The sequence below is a fragment of the Lissotriton helveticus genome, chromosome 12 (genome assembly GCF_964261635.1).
Source record: "Lissotriton helveticus chromosome 12, aLisHel1.1, whole genome shotgun sequence".
Lineage (NCBI taxonomy): Eukaryota > Metazoa > Chordata > Amphibia > Caudata > Salamandridae > Lissotriton > Lissotriton helveticus.
In genome coordinates this window covers 303,872,561-303,889,496 of record NC_136073.1, presented here as the reverse complement: position 1 = coordinate 303,889,496, position 16,936 = coordinate 303,872,561, and the positions used below count along the sequence as shown (strand labels likewise).

General features: G+C 40.0%; 1 protein-coding gene across 4 annotated transcripts in view; it reads right to left on the bottom strand.

The window, feature by feature from the left end:
* Positions 1-16,936, bottom strand: part of LOC144799496 (fatty acyl-CoA hydrolase precursor, medium chain-like) — a 282,807-nt gene that overhangs the window by 170,406 nt on the left and 95,465 nt on the right. For all 4 annotated transcript variants that reach the window (XM_078670844.1, XM_078670847.1, XM_078670845.1 and 1 more), the window contains one exon: positions 7,261-7,399. In XM_078670844.1, the coding sequence (XP_078526970.1) occupies positions 7,261-7,399 (139 nt within the window). The remainder of the gene's footprint in view (positions 1-7,260; positions 7,400-16,936) is intronic.

The window sequence follows — 16,936 nt, the reverse complement described above, 5'->3', positions numbered from 1 at the left end:
CTATGGAGGTCCTACTGACCATGCTGGGCAATGCAATGGTCAAGCAATTGGCTGGCACTTTTGCCCTGGATCCTGAACTCGAATGGATGGACCGCAATGACCCTTAGGTACTGTTTGGCAGGACCAGGTTTTGGATAGAATTGCTTTTTGGGATCAGAGCAAGTCCTGACTCCTTTCTTCTTTGAGAAACACCTTCCAATATCTTGGTTCATTTATTCTCTGTGCCTAGTTAGATTAGGCCCAGAGGTATATTTTTTCTAAAGGTTGGAAAGTCCTTTGCACCTGTGCATGCCGAATGAACAGCCTTGGATAGGATAACCATGTGAATATATAGTGCGGATAAGAGGGTCAAGATTGGTAGCACATCGAATCCACGCATCCTCAGTCAAACCGGATCATAGCCGCCATTGTGTGGATCAGAACCAGCGCATTGCCCCGTTGGGTGGATTAGAACCGGCATATGGCTCCTGTTGCATGGACTAGAACCTGCCCAAAGCCTCTTCTGTCTGGATTGGCCCTGAAGCATTGCCTTCGGAACCACCACAGCGCAATGCTCTGCCCGGCACAAGGTCTTCGAAATCCCAGTCAATGGCATCCTCAACGATGAGGCAAAATCTCAACAGTGCAGTTCTTAGATCATTGGAGCCGACGCATCACCACTGCTATGCAGATCAGGACCAGCACATCGCCCATACTGCGTGGATCGACACCGATGCATTGCTTCGGCTGCACTTCGCATCTTTTTCGACAACGCAGTGAGGATTAAGGTACATTAGTTCAGCAGACCTCACTGGGTCCCTGTATCTGGCACACGCTCATCACAGTGGGCCTGAACTTTTTACTTTGTCCCAATCCGGCATGACCAGATATCCCAAATAAGCATTTATTGTTTCTGAGCGCTTTTCCACCGTTTATTCTTTAAAAATTCATCTCTAAATTCTGCTTATAGGATTTTGTCGTTTTGGTCCTGTTTTATTTATTAAAGTCAGAAATTGTTTTCTAATCTGGCGTGGATTCTTTTTGTGTGGTGTTTTCACTGTTTTCCAGATTGAAGTGTTACACAAATACTTCACACATTGCCTCTAAAGCTAAGCCTGACTGCTCTGTGCTAAGCTACCAGAGGGTGAGTACATGTTAATTTAGGCAGTGCCGGCCTCTTACCCTGACTAGGATTGTGGTTATTTCTTGACCCCAGTCAACAAGTAACACAATTTCTAACAACATCTGTTTCTAAAAGTCTTAAATAAGGTCGAACAGAGTGCTGCCCATGATTTGTGAAATATATTTCTTTGTTTCCAGTGTGAGGTGTCCTGGATGCGATCATGCCAGGAGCTACTGGATATGGTCAAGATATCAGCTAGGTATGTGTGACGGGGGTTGAATGGGTTAGATGGAAGAGGATGCTGGTCCTTATAGGTTTATACATGATGCAGCTGTTTTGAAAATGGTGTGTGCCAATAAGAGGAGCAGGTGGATTTCCAACAGGATGGGGGTGATGTTAACCTATTTCTTCAGGCCATGAATAAGACATTTTGGTGTTTCTTGATAAGACTTGCAGCAGCATGTAGAATGCCCATAAGGCAGGACAGTGGGAGGTCTGGGGAGCCATGCAGAAGAGTGTTTACACCATCCAGATGCAAGAGTAAATGGATTTAAACAGCAGTTCTGAAGCTGAATCCAACAAACTTCGTATTTTTGTTATTCAGAGAAGTATACCATTATATTGAGCTTAAAGTGAGTTTAGTTCAGAAAACACCAATCTCGTATTAGGGATCCTATGAGAATGCTGCACTATTCCATCTCTCGCATCTCCACCAATTATGGCATAAAACAATTATATGACTTTCAGTAGAAATATGGAAAGGGGAATGGGGTGAGAGAGAAAATAGAGACATCCAACATCATCACTGACTCATTATTTCTGATGGGCACTGACATCTTCAGGTTGTAGAGGGAATCTAAAGGAAATAGGAAATATCTTAGCAACCTGCCATGGTAGTTCTGCATCTTGCCATAAGAGTGAAAGGATAGACCTTATGTAACACATTGTCCATATTCTGAATCAAAGCTTGCTATTCTTGAAACTAAAGCATACAAGAGTTGAGAACTTTTTTTTATACCTTTATCAACTCTTCTCCCCTATTAGTAAGATAACGACCTCAAGGTTGGTAATTACGTGCTGTCTGCTGTAAAGAAGCGCTGTAACTACTGGACTCTTAGTGTCACTGAGCACTTAAGAGACACTAATTCTATGATTCTTATCATTGGCAATCCAAACATCACTTATTAAACACTTTTAATACATTGCACCTAATCATACAAATATATTAATGTAATATATCCGGACATTACGATTCTTCCCTTCCCATCACAGATTCTCACTGTCAAGCTTTAAATGAAAATGTATTTAAAGTCTTTAGCATTGCTCAAAGTCAAATGGTCAAAATAGTAGCAAATTTTCTTTGAAAAAGGAAATTCTTAGTCCACACAGCAAAAACCTGACTGTAGCAACATTATGCCATGATGGCCTTGCAAAGATGTTAGGAAACACAAGGAATACTATATCCAATAATTCAAGGTGGCTGTAAGGAAACAGGCTTCTGGCAGGTTTCGGCCCCACTTTTTGTCCCCGTTTGCACTAATAGCTGCTGATTTTTCAACTCTGAGGGTGCACTCAGACCTGCTAACCAGACCAGAATGCCAGTGATATAACCCTCTACTACAAAGTGTATGTCGAATTGGCTCTCCCCTACTAGCAAGCACTGACTTACTTATAAGTCCCTAGTATATGGTACTCAGGGTACCAAGGGCATGTAAGGCAGTGTCTCCACCCTGTGCCACAGCACTGTGTGTGCTCCCATGGGTGTAACAAAGTACAATATTGCTCCCAGACTGCCACTGCAGTCTGGAAGGGCAGTTGTCACACTGCGTGTTGGACTATGCCACTACCACTAATAGCAAAGCCACCACTTCCCTAAGCAATATATGTAAGTCTCCCCTAAGGAAGGCTTATAGAGCCCTATGGCAGGGAGCTGCATAATATTAAGTATAACATATACATCTTAACACCTTCGCTGCGGCGGCTATTCCGTCGCAGCGCTAAGGGGGGGGGGCCGCGCGGCGTGCCCATGCTGGTGACGGAACCGCTCCGTCACCAGCCTCAGTTGAGCTGTGCTCATGACGGAGCGGTTCCGTCATGGCCTCGCCCGCTCAATAGAACGCGCCGCGCAGGCACGAAATCAGTGCCGCGCAGGCACGTCGGGCGGGCCATGACGGAACCGCTCCGTCATCAGCACAGCGCTACCGCGGCTGATGACGGAGCGGTTCCGTCATCAGCATCGAAGGAGTTAACAGCAAAACCTCCAAATTATTGTTTTGCTGTGGACAGATCAGTAGCCCCATTGATTAATACAGGGTTGCCCAGCCTGGCTAAATTCTGATTGGAACTACTTAACGGGGTTCTGTAAGGCATCACACTAATCGTGGCATGATATCCAGGTCGAATTTAATCCCACTAATAAAGTAATGCAACTTTTATAAAGGCGCCACTCTGTGTCCCAGCTGGTCCAGAGCCTCACATGGACACTGGTACACAACAGCTTTCTGCCAGCCTGGGAAGTCATGTAAACGATTTCCAGGCTTGTAAAGAATAGCAGCTCACCACCGGAAGAGGTGTCACCTCCCCCCTGCAGGAAGCCATTAAGGGTGTTAGCCCAAAACGTGAGCTTCAAAGGGGAGGCCACCTTTGGTGGGCAAATGGCATTAACACTCCTAAGGGGTTCCCTCTGTTAAGGTAGACAAGCTGGAGACAAGGTAAGAGCTATACCCAAACTGGCTTTCCCGTGGTTAGCCACACCTCTAAAGTGGGCTACAAAGCTCCTGAAAGCCGAAGAGGGGTGCAGACATCTTGGGAGTGGGCAGAATAGTGCACTCTGGGATTGTTAGGTGCCATACATTGCCGGAAAAATCGTCACCAGAAGGGAGGGGACCTGGTAGCCCATTGGCTAGCCACTGCATTGTCTTCTCTGGCACTTTCCCAGGATAAATATGGTACTAAAGGCACCATGAACCTCAGATCACATATGAACTGGAATGAGGGTCAAAGTTAGACTCACCTGCTCCCCCTGGATTGCACAAAGAGGCAGCACCACCTGCTGGACTGCACCTGCTGCACCTCTGGGCTAGTGAAGTTAGGACTGTGCCTGTGGCTCCTGGCATGAAGAAACGTCATGCCCCAGACCCAAGCAGTGATTCCAAGGATCAGATGGCTGATCCCCTGGAACCAGCTCCAGGGACAAAAGAGCTGAAGAAGCCCACACCTGGAAGTTGGTAGCCACATCTAGAAACTCACATCTGACTGCCCTGGGCGACCAATCCTCTGCAGCCAAATGTTTCACCCGTGTTTGTTGGACCTGGGAGTGTCGTTGAAGTCCTAATTGGCTATCCAAGAGGGACACTAGCCCCCACTAAAGATTACTACTCAAACCGCTGTACCAGGAGACCAGAAGCCCAGCAGCCACTGGCCTTCTACCATCGGAAAGAGGACTTTGTGGGCCGCCGACGTCTGTGGCCAAGTCACACCACATCACTCATGGACAGAGGAACCACCACAAAGACATAACACATGATCGCACAGCAACCACAGCATCATTGAGCATCTTTTCATACTGCATCTCCAGCATCAGGACCATTCCATTAAAGTCTACGGTTGTTTTGCTGTAAAGTTTTAAACTGGACTAGAAAATGCTCAAATAGTTAGGTGACTGTCCAAATCTACCCCATTGGACGCCCAGACCAGACAAATGAATGTGTGTCATGATGTCATCATATTTAGGGAGAAAAGGCAACTTAAGAGCCTGAGCATGCAAAATGGTGTTTCTTAACTGGGCCTAGGGTACCCATAGTCCAAAAGTTTCGACTAAAAAATTGGATTAAAAAAAATCTTTTACTATGCCTCATGGACATAAGAAGCATCGTTTGTCCTCTCTTTCTGTAGGCAAAACTGTTTTAACGCAAGTTTCTTATTTGGGTCTAACATTTGCAGCTACTGGTTCGCGGGCCCCACAAGTTGCGCAAAATCTATTGGCACTTTATTTAGCCTACCACAGTCTGGGAGGGCGCACTCTTACCACTACTGCAAATATATAAAACACAATGTTTGCCTACAGCAACGTATTGCACAGAAGTATGGGTCTTCCAGAACAGTAACCCTATTCAGGCTGAGGAAAATAGGTTTTACAAACAGGCTCTTCTGGTACCTATTTATTTTTCCACCTTTATTTGCCACAGAGAATTAGATATTCCTTATATTGAGGACAACATTACAGTCCAACCTCCTCTACTATGGCTATGCATTTGGAAAAATGAGAAGTCCAGTTTAACCAGAAATAACATCCTGGACTGCCTTAGCTGTGAAACGGGTACTCAGATGCCATGGCTTGCAAGTGTTGGATTCAGTCTTTGTTCTGTCAACCTAGACCAGGTCTTTACCGACCCAACCAGTATTTTAAACACTAGCAAACTTAGCGCAGAAACTGCAACACCAATAACATGATGAATGGAATGCTTGAATTTATCTGAGCCACTGGCAATTGCTCAGGCAAAATCCCAATCCATTGTAATTACCAGTAGCTGAGATTAATTCAAGCATTCCATCCATCACTTTATGTATACTGTGAATTGTAAATTGGGATGTAAGTTTGAAGGTAAATATCTTGAGTGGGTGAAGAAAGTAAATGCATCTGAACAGCAATTGGACTACCCTGGGCATAACATTTTTATGTTTTCAATCAAAGCTTTACCCGTCAAAACCGACAGCTTCACTGGGGCATTGACCAATGACTGCAACATTGTGAAGCCTTCTTCGGATACACCCTGCTGCCTTGTCCTGCTGAAGAATTTTGACTTCTAGAAAAAATACTAAGTTCCAAGTAAAACCAGGTCAAACCTAAGTGGTGAACTGGGTTGTGCTCCATCACAGTCGGCCTGAAATCACACCTAGGTCCCAGCCTACCTCAAACTGTTGACCTGCATTGCATTACAATGCGTTTTTACTTAAATCTTCTAGAATTGCTTATCTCCAGTTCCCCTTATTGGATTTTTGTCATCTTGCTCTAACTTTGTTTAATAAACTATTCTCTATATTTACAAGTTGGAGAAGGATTTTATTTTTTTAACTGTTTTGGTACTTCTATATACACATTTTTTCTAAGTCAAGCTTGTCTGTTCTGTGCCATAGGTGCCAAGGGTTGAGTTCAGGTTTAAATTACTGAAACCTTTTAATGGACTAAACAAGATAGTGCCTTTATTACATGTGGTGGATTCAGTCCCCCAATAAATAAACCAATTCCTCACTACTTTGTGATCCTAAAACTCCCATTGCAGGTGTTTGTTTAAAAAAAAATCTATGGCTCTTAGAAAACTCCCTCCGCATCAAGGCCATTTTCTGATTTTACTACCCCACACTGGCCTAACCACAGAGGTTTCGAAGGTGTAAGCCAGTGACAGGTCCAGTATTAAATGGGCTGTCAGGTCATGGGTTTCAAATGGCAGAGTTAGCCGAGGCTCGGCTAGTGGATTTTCTAAGGGCCATCATACTCTAGATGGGAAGGCTGAACTAGAGGTTTGTGATTCAGGGAATCTTCTGCTTCTTGGCAGATGTCATACATCCACCAAACTCACAATGACCTAATAACAGTGGTAGTTGTGCTCATTCAAGTTTTCACAGTAAAATGGAAAGGAGAGGAAATTACTAAGGCACCTCGTTCAACTTGTAATAAGAGCAAGACTGCCCTACTCCATATATATACTTACAGCATAATAACAGCCAGGAATAATGAATGCGATATTTGAGCCAGTTTTCCGAACTCTTAGTTAGTACTCCTAACAGACAGAAATAATTAAAAGATTGGCAAATCTTTCATAGGAACACCAATATAAGTAAATAGTGAGTTCATTTTCACACATGATTCACATGGAAACCTTATTACAGGACTTCACGCCTAGTCCTGGCTGGTAATTACTATTTCAAACTCATACAATTTAACTGCAAGTGCCTCAGCAGGAAACCAAAATGACAAAGACTATATAAAATGCTAGATGTGTGGGTGGATGATGTGGGAATCATTCAAATTAAGTTAAAATTGCAGAGCAATTTTACTGCTGTGACTGGGTAACACAGTATCACACACATTACTAATAATAACTAATGATACTTCCCTATTTTGTAATTGATGATAAACAAGTTAAAAATGCACTTACTGGCAACCTGTCATTTTTCTTTGCCTTTGCAGGAGTGTATATGTTGAGGAAAAGACAGTCCTCAGAAATTGTAAAATCTGGTGTTTCTGTTTTAACTGTTTGTTTGATCATATCAATTATCTTCAGGTCTTGAATGCACCTTCAAATGAAAATACAGATATGTCAGTATTTCGTATAATGTTATAAACTGTCAGACGTGCAACAGCAGTGCAAACCCAATTTCTTTTCATGGTTTCAATTTGTGTAAGAACACTATTATTTATTAATGACATATACATTTCTGTCTTGGTACAGAGCCATATAACATATTTGCAGTATATTAATATAAACAAACCAGAATTCAATATAAAAAATATTGAAACAATAATTAAAATATAGTAACTTAATCTTGAGAAAGAAAAATATGAAGAAAGGGGACAGGATTTCTATATTTTCATGCCATGTAAAGTGAATGATTGAAAATAAGATGGTATGTAGAAAATGCCATTAGAAATGTAAGATAGAAAGTGCATAAAAAACTGAAGGGATAATTCTTTCATCATAGGTGGAGATAAATGAAAGAACTATGAAACTGTAATTATGTGTTTGTAGCTTTGAAGGCACTGCATGGAAAAAGAAACTGAAAACAATTACCAATGGGTAACCAATGATGATGTGAATAATGAGGACCTCATTCACAAAACACAAAACAAACAAAACAATTAGAAATCAGTATCCATATGCTTCAGACCTTGCATTGGCACCACTTTCTGACTTTAAAATTGCAGGTTCCCTTGGAAACCTGCAACAAGCACAGGTTTCTAGGAAATTTGAGAGACTTACAAAGACTATAATGTAGCATGATTTTAAAAATCATAAAACACGAACCATTCACAAATTAAGGACATTAAAAGCTGAACGTACGGTACACTTTTCAAACATTAGACACAGTGACACATGAAAATGAGACAAGTGTAGTAGAAGCACCATAAAAGCGTGCTGCAAAACATGAGAGGAAGAAAACATATATACAAGAAAATACTAATACATATAAACAAAGTTGCGCTAATACTTTCCTAATGCACATGTTGCTTATTAATGTATATTGGTGGAATTTTGATGTTAAGTGAAGCGGCCTCGTGTTTAAATGCTTTCTGTTTAGAATGCACCAGTTAGAAAAGGCAGTGCAAAAACATGTAGAACTGAAGTAGAAGCTCACAACTTTGCATAGTAATACTAGAGCTTTTATAGTTTATGAAAATATCAAAATGATTTTTGTAATATGATTTTAGAAAAAGATGCACATATATGGTGAAAATCTGTGGTGGTATGGTATTTTTAACGTTAGCTATTTTCATTGAAAAATGACTGTTGAACATTCTACATAATCTTTCTTTTGAATTGATTTAATTACATTATATTTGATATTGGTTTAGAATTTATACTAATTTAAACGTGTGATTCTAACTTAAAGGCCTTTTCAAAATGCTTTTCTTTCAAAATGCAGACCTTTGCCCTGACTTAACTCAATGGTTCATTTTCTACTAGTGAAATCTTTCTCTAGTTGTCCTGCACATTTGTACACCCCGACATTCCTGAATATTTTTTCAATGTTCACTGTGAAATATTCCTGTGGGAACAGGATTGCAGCTGTTACTTTAGAATGCAACTTTGTATTTCTTTTCGACCAATGTTAGGCCTAGGTGGCCTTTTGAATCTCTCATTTCTCATTACTACTATGGGAAAGCAGCTCAGTGTTTCAAGTATCTCAGGTGACATTATGTGATTCTGACCATACAATAGTCTTTCAATGGTGGTGTGATGCCACCTCACTGGGACACCCTTAAAAACGACATAAAAGAACAAACCCAAAAGGAGGGGAAACGCCATACTTTTGCTTTTCACCATGTGAGAAGATGCTATGCTGATCGATTTCTTAACTATCCTTTGCTTTTGGACTGCCTGGTTGATGCTACAATCGGTGGCTGATGGACTAAACCTTCTTTGCCGAACTATTTCCAATGTATTAATTCTTTGATTTCTTTGTTTATGCTAATGGACACATCTTTAATGGACTTTCTTTTTGAATCGCTTCTCCATCTTCGTAGGACTCGAGCTGTTAGACAATGAACTATCCTTCTGCCTTAATAGTAGTAGGAATCTCTAACTCTGTTGTTGATTCTGGTTACAACCATCCGAGAAAGCCTGCTTAAATGTTTAGCATTGTTATACAAGCTGTGATGTTCTTAACTGAACTTCTCATGAAATTACTAGTGGCAATGAATTTTGAATCTTTAATACACTAACCAAATTAATCAAATATCTATCTGGGTCTATTATGTCTGTGTCATCAAAAATAACTGGGTAAGGGTTATCCAGGTTGTGATTACAAAACATACTGTGATCATTTCTATATGGAAGCACAGAATATCACATTGGTGGGTTGGCTTTACAAAGAGTTGACAGCACTACAAGAGGCTGGTTATTATCCTGCGTGTTGCCCCATAGTGAAAAGTGCAGATACTTCTTTGTACATTTATTGTTCCGGGACAATACTGTATAAAAAAAACATCTTCCTAGTGAATAAAAAAGATTTGAGCACTTCAGGAATGAATTCCAGATATGAGGGGCCGGTGTATGCACACTCAGGGTCTTTCTTTCTGTCCAATGGGACTTATTCAAATGTCTATAATAGTACCAATGATGTTGCTCTCGGAATGGTGCTGCCTTTGGGCGTCCCATGTAAAAATGCTCAACCTAGAACAAGATGGGTAAAAAGGACACTAACAAAGGAATTTTGTGAAGGGGGTAACAGCTCTGAAGTGAACAGCTATAGTAATGGTATTACATTTGTATATATCCTCTCCTCCATTTTTACATTGGGTTGTACTGCCATGGCAAGGGGTGAGTAAGCTAGAGAATATTTTGGATGTAATTTGCAGATTCTATCCAATACTACAGTGGCGGCCTTGATAGACATTACTACTCAGTTGGAAAGCATGCGGGTGTCTTCAGAACAGACTAGATATGCAGTAGATTTTATCTTAGCAAAGAGTGGTGGAGTATGCGCAATACTTGGCGACCAGTGTGTTGTTGGTATAGAACATTTGGAAAAGAATATAACACAGCACATTATGCACATCATTGAGAACTTCAAGGGGATGGGAAGTGGACATTGGAGTTGGTCTCTTTTGGGTAATCGGGGTTGGATCCTCAAAGAAATGATATTTTTTATAGTAATATTATTCCTCTGTTGCATTCTTTTTCAATGCCTTCCCCTTTGTGGTTCTTATTGTGCCACTGCTTTCATGCCCAAAAAGAAAATATCAGCCCATGTTACTAACGCTGCTATGATGCTCCAAGTCAATGTTGATGGTCTTATGAATATAGATGAGGGAATAGTCGAGGACTCGTCCCTCCATGCTCTCTCAATTTCTGATGATGACTGTAAAATATACCCTTAGCTTCACCTCAGTTGCATGTCTTATTTTCATGTTACATCTGCTTTTGCTGATTTTACTTTTGCCCCAAGTATATGCCAGTTTTCTCTGTTTTTGCATAATTGAAAATGTCTTTAGCTCATGCTAAAAGGAGGGTCTGTTAGATTATGATCATTGATGCTCTAGTAATGCAATGTATAAGTTAGCATTCGCTGCGCCATTTTGTTTCTCTGCTCTATTGTATGTGATGTTCAAATCTAAATCCTTCTTTGTTCCGAGAAATCCCCTTTGCTAAGTTTTGTTTCAGTAATGAAGAACTGCTTGTGTTAGTGCAAAGTTTTCCCTCGATGAGGAACCTTTCCCACTTGTCTGGCAGTTAGATCATAGCACAAGCTGGAACGGCCTTGAGCACTTCCCGGACAGGGTAAGATATGAGAGTAGAAACCTTTTCGTTCATCTTTCGCTGTCCGGCAACATCTGTTTGGAAAATCCCACTGTGGGTGTGTTTTTAGTTAACCATGCAATGTACATAATGTATTTTCATGCTTATAATCCTTCACTTCCCACTATATTACTCTTGCGAGACTGTGCAGATGGAGCCCCGCCATGAGCATTTATAAATAAACAGTATCGGTTTATATTCTCCACTGTTTCTCTGACTCTTCATTTGGCATGGAAGGCTGAGAGGTGGTCTGCGGTGACCCAGGTGGCCCTAAACCGGTCACTTCCTTCACTCTGCAGCCTTCTACTTATTCCCTTCATTAACCTTGTTACTTACATATTTCAGCATTTATAACTGGAGACCTGATAAAAGTGCAAGATAAGCTCATTTGTAAAAGGATCGCACAATAACTATAAAATATTAGTACAGATTGACGTGGCATGAAGGGAAGCAGAACCATTGGCACATCTGACTAATCTGAAAGCCTCAGTGCTTCTTCCAAGTACTAAGGGCTTGGAGGCCCAGCTGGGAGAAGGTATTATATTGAAAAAGGGTAGCGTTTGTTAAGGCATGAATTCTGGTCACCCTGTCTATCAATCTATTGGATTGAACTTTTGACAAACAGTATGGGGGTCTCAGTACCACAACAGAAGGAGGATGAAATGTTAGATCTCATACATAAAGAGAGCACAGAGAAGTATAGTTTTGAAGTGAAGCAAATAAATAAACAAAAACTCAATTAGGATAAGAAACAACTGCAGATGAATGCAAGATGGCTGACCAAGTTAGAGGACTCGGAAAATCAAAGTGGCAAAATGATCTGGTATTTCGAAATTCAATCCAGCAAAGAAAGGAGTTTAGAACTATGCATACTTTTTTATCAAACTGTTAGAGTGTACTTTGCTTAAAAATTAGTTAACAGAGTTTTTAGAGAAAACAGCAGGCACCGAGTATTCCCCCCTCTCAAAATCTAAATGGTCAAAACCTAGTAGATCCCTAGTTACCTCCCTAACATTTCAAGAAACCACTTCTTTTCATAAGCGTTTAATGTTAGCTCTCCATAGTATCAACACGATGTATCTACTACTTTCTAAGATTTTGCTTGTGACCCAAAGAACCATAATGGCAATTGGCTCATCTGATTGGTCAGAAATTTAAAAAATGGCACAGATGAAGTGTTTGGATAAACCAAAAGTGATATTTCACAATCAAATAATAACTATTCCACTGAAGAATCCCTTATAAGTCATGAAATTAAGGCCCTTTCTAGTGATGAGTAAATATGATCCTTTTGCAAGTCTGAAATCTGTTTGATTAGGTAATAGGATAACATCTTTTAATTTACTTGAGGTCCGGAGGTAATCAGATCATGTACTGGTTTCTCTAAGGCCACTGAATAGATATGATGTTTCTTGAGGGTATAGAAGTTTTGATTGCACACTATAACAACTTGACAGAAAAGCATAAAAAAGACCGGAAGGGTAGGGATTGATGTGTTTAATCATGGTGTTTCAGGCTTGCAATTTTTCAATATAGACCCATGCTGCTAGAAGAATGGCAAAGGAGAAAAATAAAACCGAAAAAGGAGCAGGTACAAACTCATTGACTGCAGTGGTCAAATTGTGAGACACAGATAATGCTAAGTTGACATGGTGGAATGTTTAATAGTTGAATGGTTTATTGAAAAGTGAGAAATGATTGATATGGCTGAATTCTCAAAGCAGGATCCTATTTTACTATGAGTAATCCACCTAGTTCTACCGGAAACAAAAATATGGACAAAATAACTCTACACAGAGTAAACAGTGGTCCTTCAGTGGATGCTGGATAGCAGGGAGCGGCAGTTAAAAAACTAGTCTGTAAATGTTCTAATATTAAAGTGTTACATATTCATTGAGATTCTAATGGACAATGGTTCATAATAAAATGCAAGAGGAGTATAATCTCCTGCAGACTTTCGGGTATCTGTGATTGAAATGCTGATGATAATTGCATGGCTTTTTTTTATAATCTAGGCACAGTGTTGGGCATAGAACACATTAGGGGAGACATTAAATTTACATGGCATTTAGTCCTGGATAGAATAACTATGTCAAGACTTGGGAAATTTCCAGATCGACTGCTTCTAAATAAATTACTACTGCATCATTAATATCTGATAGTTCTTACTTGTTTTTGATATAATTCATTCAGATTACATTAAAATGTAATTAAAACTTGTTTCAGAAGACAAATCTGAGGGATAACCACAATCTAAGAATCTTGCTAAATTATTCTGTGACCATATTAATTGCCCAGATGTGCTTAAGATAAAACAGAAAATTCACAGAAAAAATTAAAAAGAAGATTGTAGGATGTGTTCATATTAATTAAAGATGCTGAGGATTATTTTTCAGTAAGAAGCCAATATAACACAATATAACACAAAATAAAGGTGATAGACAATTGAGAACATTAGCACTGAATGCAACCAAAAAGAACAAGAGGTCCATGGGTTCACTAAGTAATGAAGAATCTAAATTGACACAATTTGGTGTCCTGAAATTCAACTCATAAAAATTGGATTAGGCAAGTTCAAGAAACATAAAAAATTGGGTTTTTTGAATTTTACAGGAACATTTATTAGGCAAAACCTTTCAATACAACATGTATGAATTGAATTAATACAACAGAATTTCTTGGCCAAGAGATTTCTTCTCAAAGACCTATTAACATTTTCTCCTCAGGGTTAGAAAGTGGGAGACGATCAAGTCTGGATGGGATCAACCAAAATGTTTTGACCATGTGTTTGCCTCCAGCTTTCCTTGAAGTAAGCAGCTTATCCTTGATTGTGAAACAATGAGACAGTAGCCTTGAGCTTGAACAACCCTTGCAATTTATTTTACATACCTTTATAAACATATTGGAACTATTTTCTCTCTATTGGTATAGTCATTATAAGCAATAATCTATTATCAATGTTGGTAGTGGACATGGAAAAAACATTAGACACAGTGGACTAGGATTTTTTCTTATCACACTGCCAAGATTGACCTTTAATATCAATTCAATTCAATTCAAAAAGTCTTTATTTCGATTCACATATCATAAAAGACAATACATTGAAAATAGATTGGACATTCCATTCTTATAAGAATAACAAGACTAACACAGCAGGAAAAAAGAATCAACAAGTTACTCCATCCATATACACAATAATTTAGTCTAAAAGCAGAATAAAAATGATATAAAAAAAGCATAGAAAAACCCAACCCATAGTGCAGTGAGTAGCACAGAATTGATATGGCTAGGTTGATGTTTAGAATGAAAAGCTTTTAAATTAGGCTTAGCTAATGTGCACGGATTGCCCACATCCAGTGTAAATATTTGGCAACAGCAATGGCTATAGATTCTGTACAATCTGTTTTTAATATCCTTAGCACCTCTTTGCCAGTTTTGATGCCCTTCAACAGGCAAATGGGCTTCAACCAGGTGTGCCTCGGATGTTTGTACACTGGGCATATAAACAGAATGTGTGCTATACTCTGTAACGGACAAAATGGACATCTCGTGCTAGCCTTGGCGCGCCATTTACCGGTAAATGAATTAACTGGGAGTGTTCCCACCCTAAATTGGTGGTACCGTTTCCTATCGCAGGAAAGCGTAATAAAATCCCAAAACCCTTCAAAAGCGTTGTCATGTTTGATCTCCAGGAAATCTCTTGTTAGAGAGGGACTGGTTAAAATCCTAAAACGTTTCATGGTGACCATATTCCAGTATAACTCCTTAAAGGCCTTTCTAGACGGAAAAACATCGGCTACGGGGTTCTCCCACAGGGAATTTAGACCCATTGCTTTATAGGTTGCCTTAGCCTCTTTCATCCATGAAATTTTGCATGCACTATTGGCATCTCTAACCTCAAGAAAGGCCTGAGCGTACTGGGAGAGCACAGGGGTGACCCACAGCCTCCTCCAGTAGGCCACAGGTCTATAACGTGCCACGTCCTCTATGTGTTGGCATCCCAGATCATAAAAGAGGGGCAATAATGGCGTAGATGGAGGGAGGCCGGTTATTCCACTCACAAACTTGTTTTGGGAGCTCGTCAGTGCTGCTAAGTTACTGAACCCCCAAAGTTCGGCACCGTACAGGACCGACGCACTTATTTTTGTTTTATAGATTTTAAGCACGGGGGCAATCGGTTTTGTGAATGAGAGGCACTGTTCCTTTATTAGGGCACCAGCTAGTTGTGCATGTTTGATAGCCAGCTGATTAGTATGAGGTTTCCAGTCCAGTTTGGAGCCTAGGGTTATACCGAGGTGGGAAAAAACTTGGGTCTGCTCTAGCGTAACTTCGTTCATAACCACCCTCCCTCTTACAGACTTATGCTTATGTAACACCATGAACTTTGTCTTGTTCACATTAATAATTAGACCATGGTCCTTGCAGAACACCTCAAATCTCACAATAGCCTTCTGAAGACCTTGTTGCATTTTGGAAATTAACAGGGTGTCATCTGCAAACATTAGCAGAGGGATCTTCCTGCCATCTAGTGTAGGGGTGTCAGTGGGATGATTCGTACAATACTGAATCACCCTATTGATGTACAAGGAAAAGAGTGTTGGTGCAAGTACACACCCTTGACGAACCCCTCTGGCAATAGGAAACCTATCAGTTACTCTCCCTTGCTGTCCCCAACGACCTTTACTATCACAAATGTTGGACAAGACAAACTTTATAAGCCTCTCTGTTTGCATCCAGAATAACGGCTACCTGGCCTTGCAATCCATTATCTGTTAAGGGACAAGCCACGTCTAGCCCGGTCCATTTGCTTTTTCATAATTCCATGGAGTCATATGTTCAATGGAGAGTAGATTTCTATCTTCCTTCTATAGAGTGGGGCATGTTGCAAGGGATAAATCATGATGGAGCTGGAAACAATGATGGTGTCATGATATGAAATAAACCAGATTATGTATGGAGCAATGAACTGAAACACATCCACAAACAGTGCCACTGACAGGCAAGTGAAAAGCTATGTAGGGTTTGTTATCAATCACAATCTCTGGGATCTTTCTTATAAAAATACCCTAAAATAGATTTATGAATCTAAAAGATTTCAGGTGTGGAAAAGCCATAAACCATATTAATCAGTACAGTGAATAATGTTAGCATGGTGAGGCTAGTTTTACCCTGGTGCTTGAAAATGTTCCACATAACAGTCCACAATCATTTATTACCAAATTCTGGGGAGTGTTATCTGGAGTTTTTGGGGGACTCCTGGATTTAAAGAAGCTCAGGGTTCCTAAATTATCAGACAATTGGGTGTGTGTTCAAACCTGAAGTGCACTATTTAACCTCTCAAATTGAATACATGGGTCCTTTATGAATATTTTATGTTAATTTGATCATGGATATGAAATAATCCCTTTACTTTCCCCTCAAGCTTTAAGAATAGTAACCCAGCCATCATCATGATTAAATTTAGTGAACTTTGAAAGAAATTTTGCAACATCCTACATGCAAATTAGAGATACATTTCATCATGAGTATTGGTGCACTCTCTGTCCTATTAAGCATAATTTCATGCTAGGTCTAATTCTTGAAGGTGATATAATAGCTCCATTGCAGCAAGCAGGAATGAGATGATTTCATCAGCTCCTGGAGATAGGAGTATTAGATGATTATGAGAGGCTTTGACCCAACGCAAAAGGATCAAACAAATTCAAACACATTAAAATGCTGATTTTTCTAACACAAGTTCTAGTTTTGACTGATTATGAAGGAAGCAGTCAAGGGGTGGGGAAATTTACTTATCAAGGTGCATTCCAGTGGAATT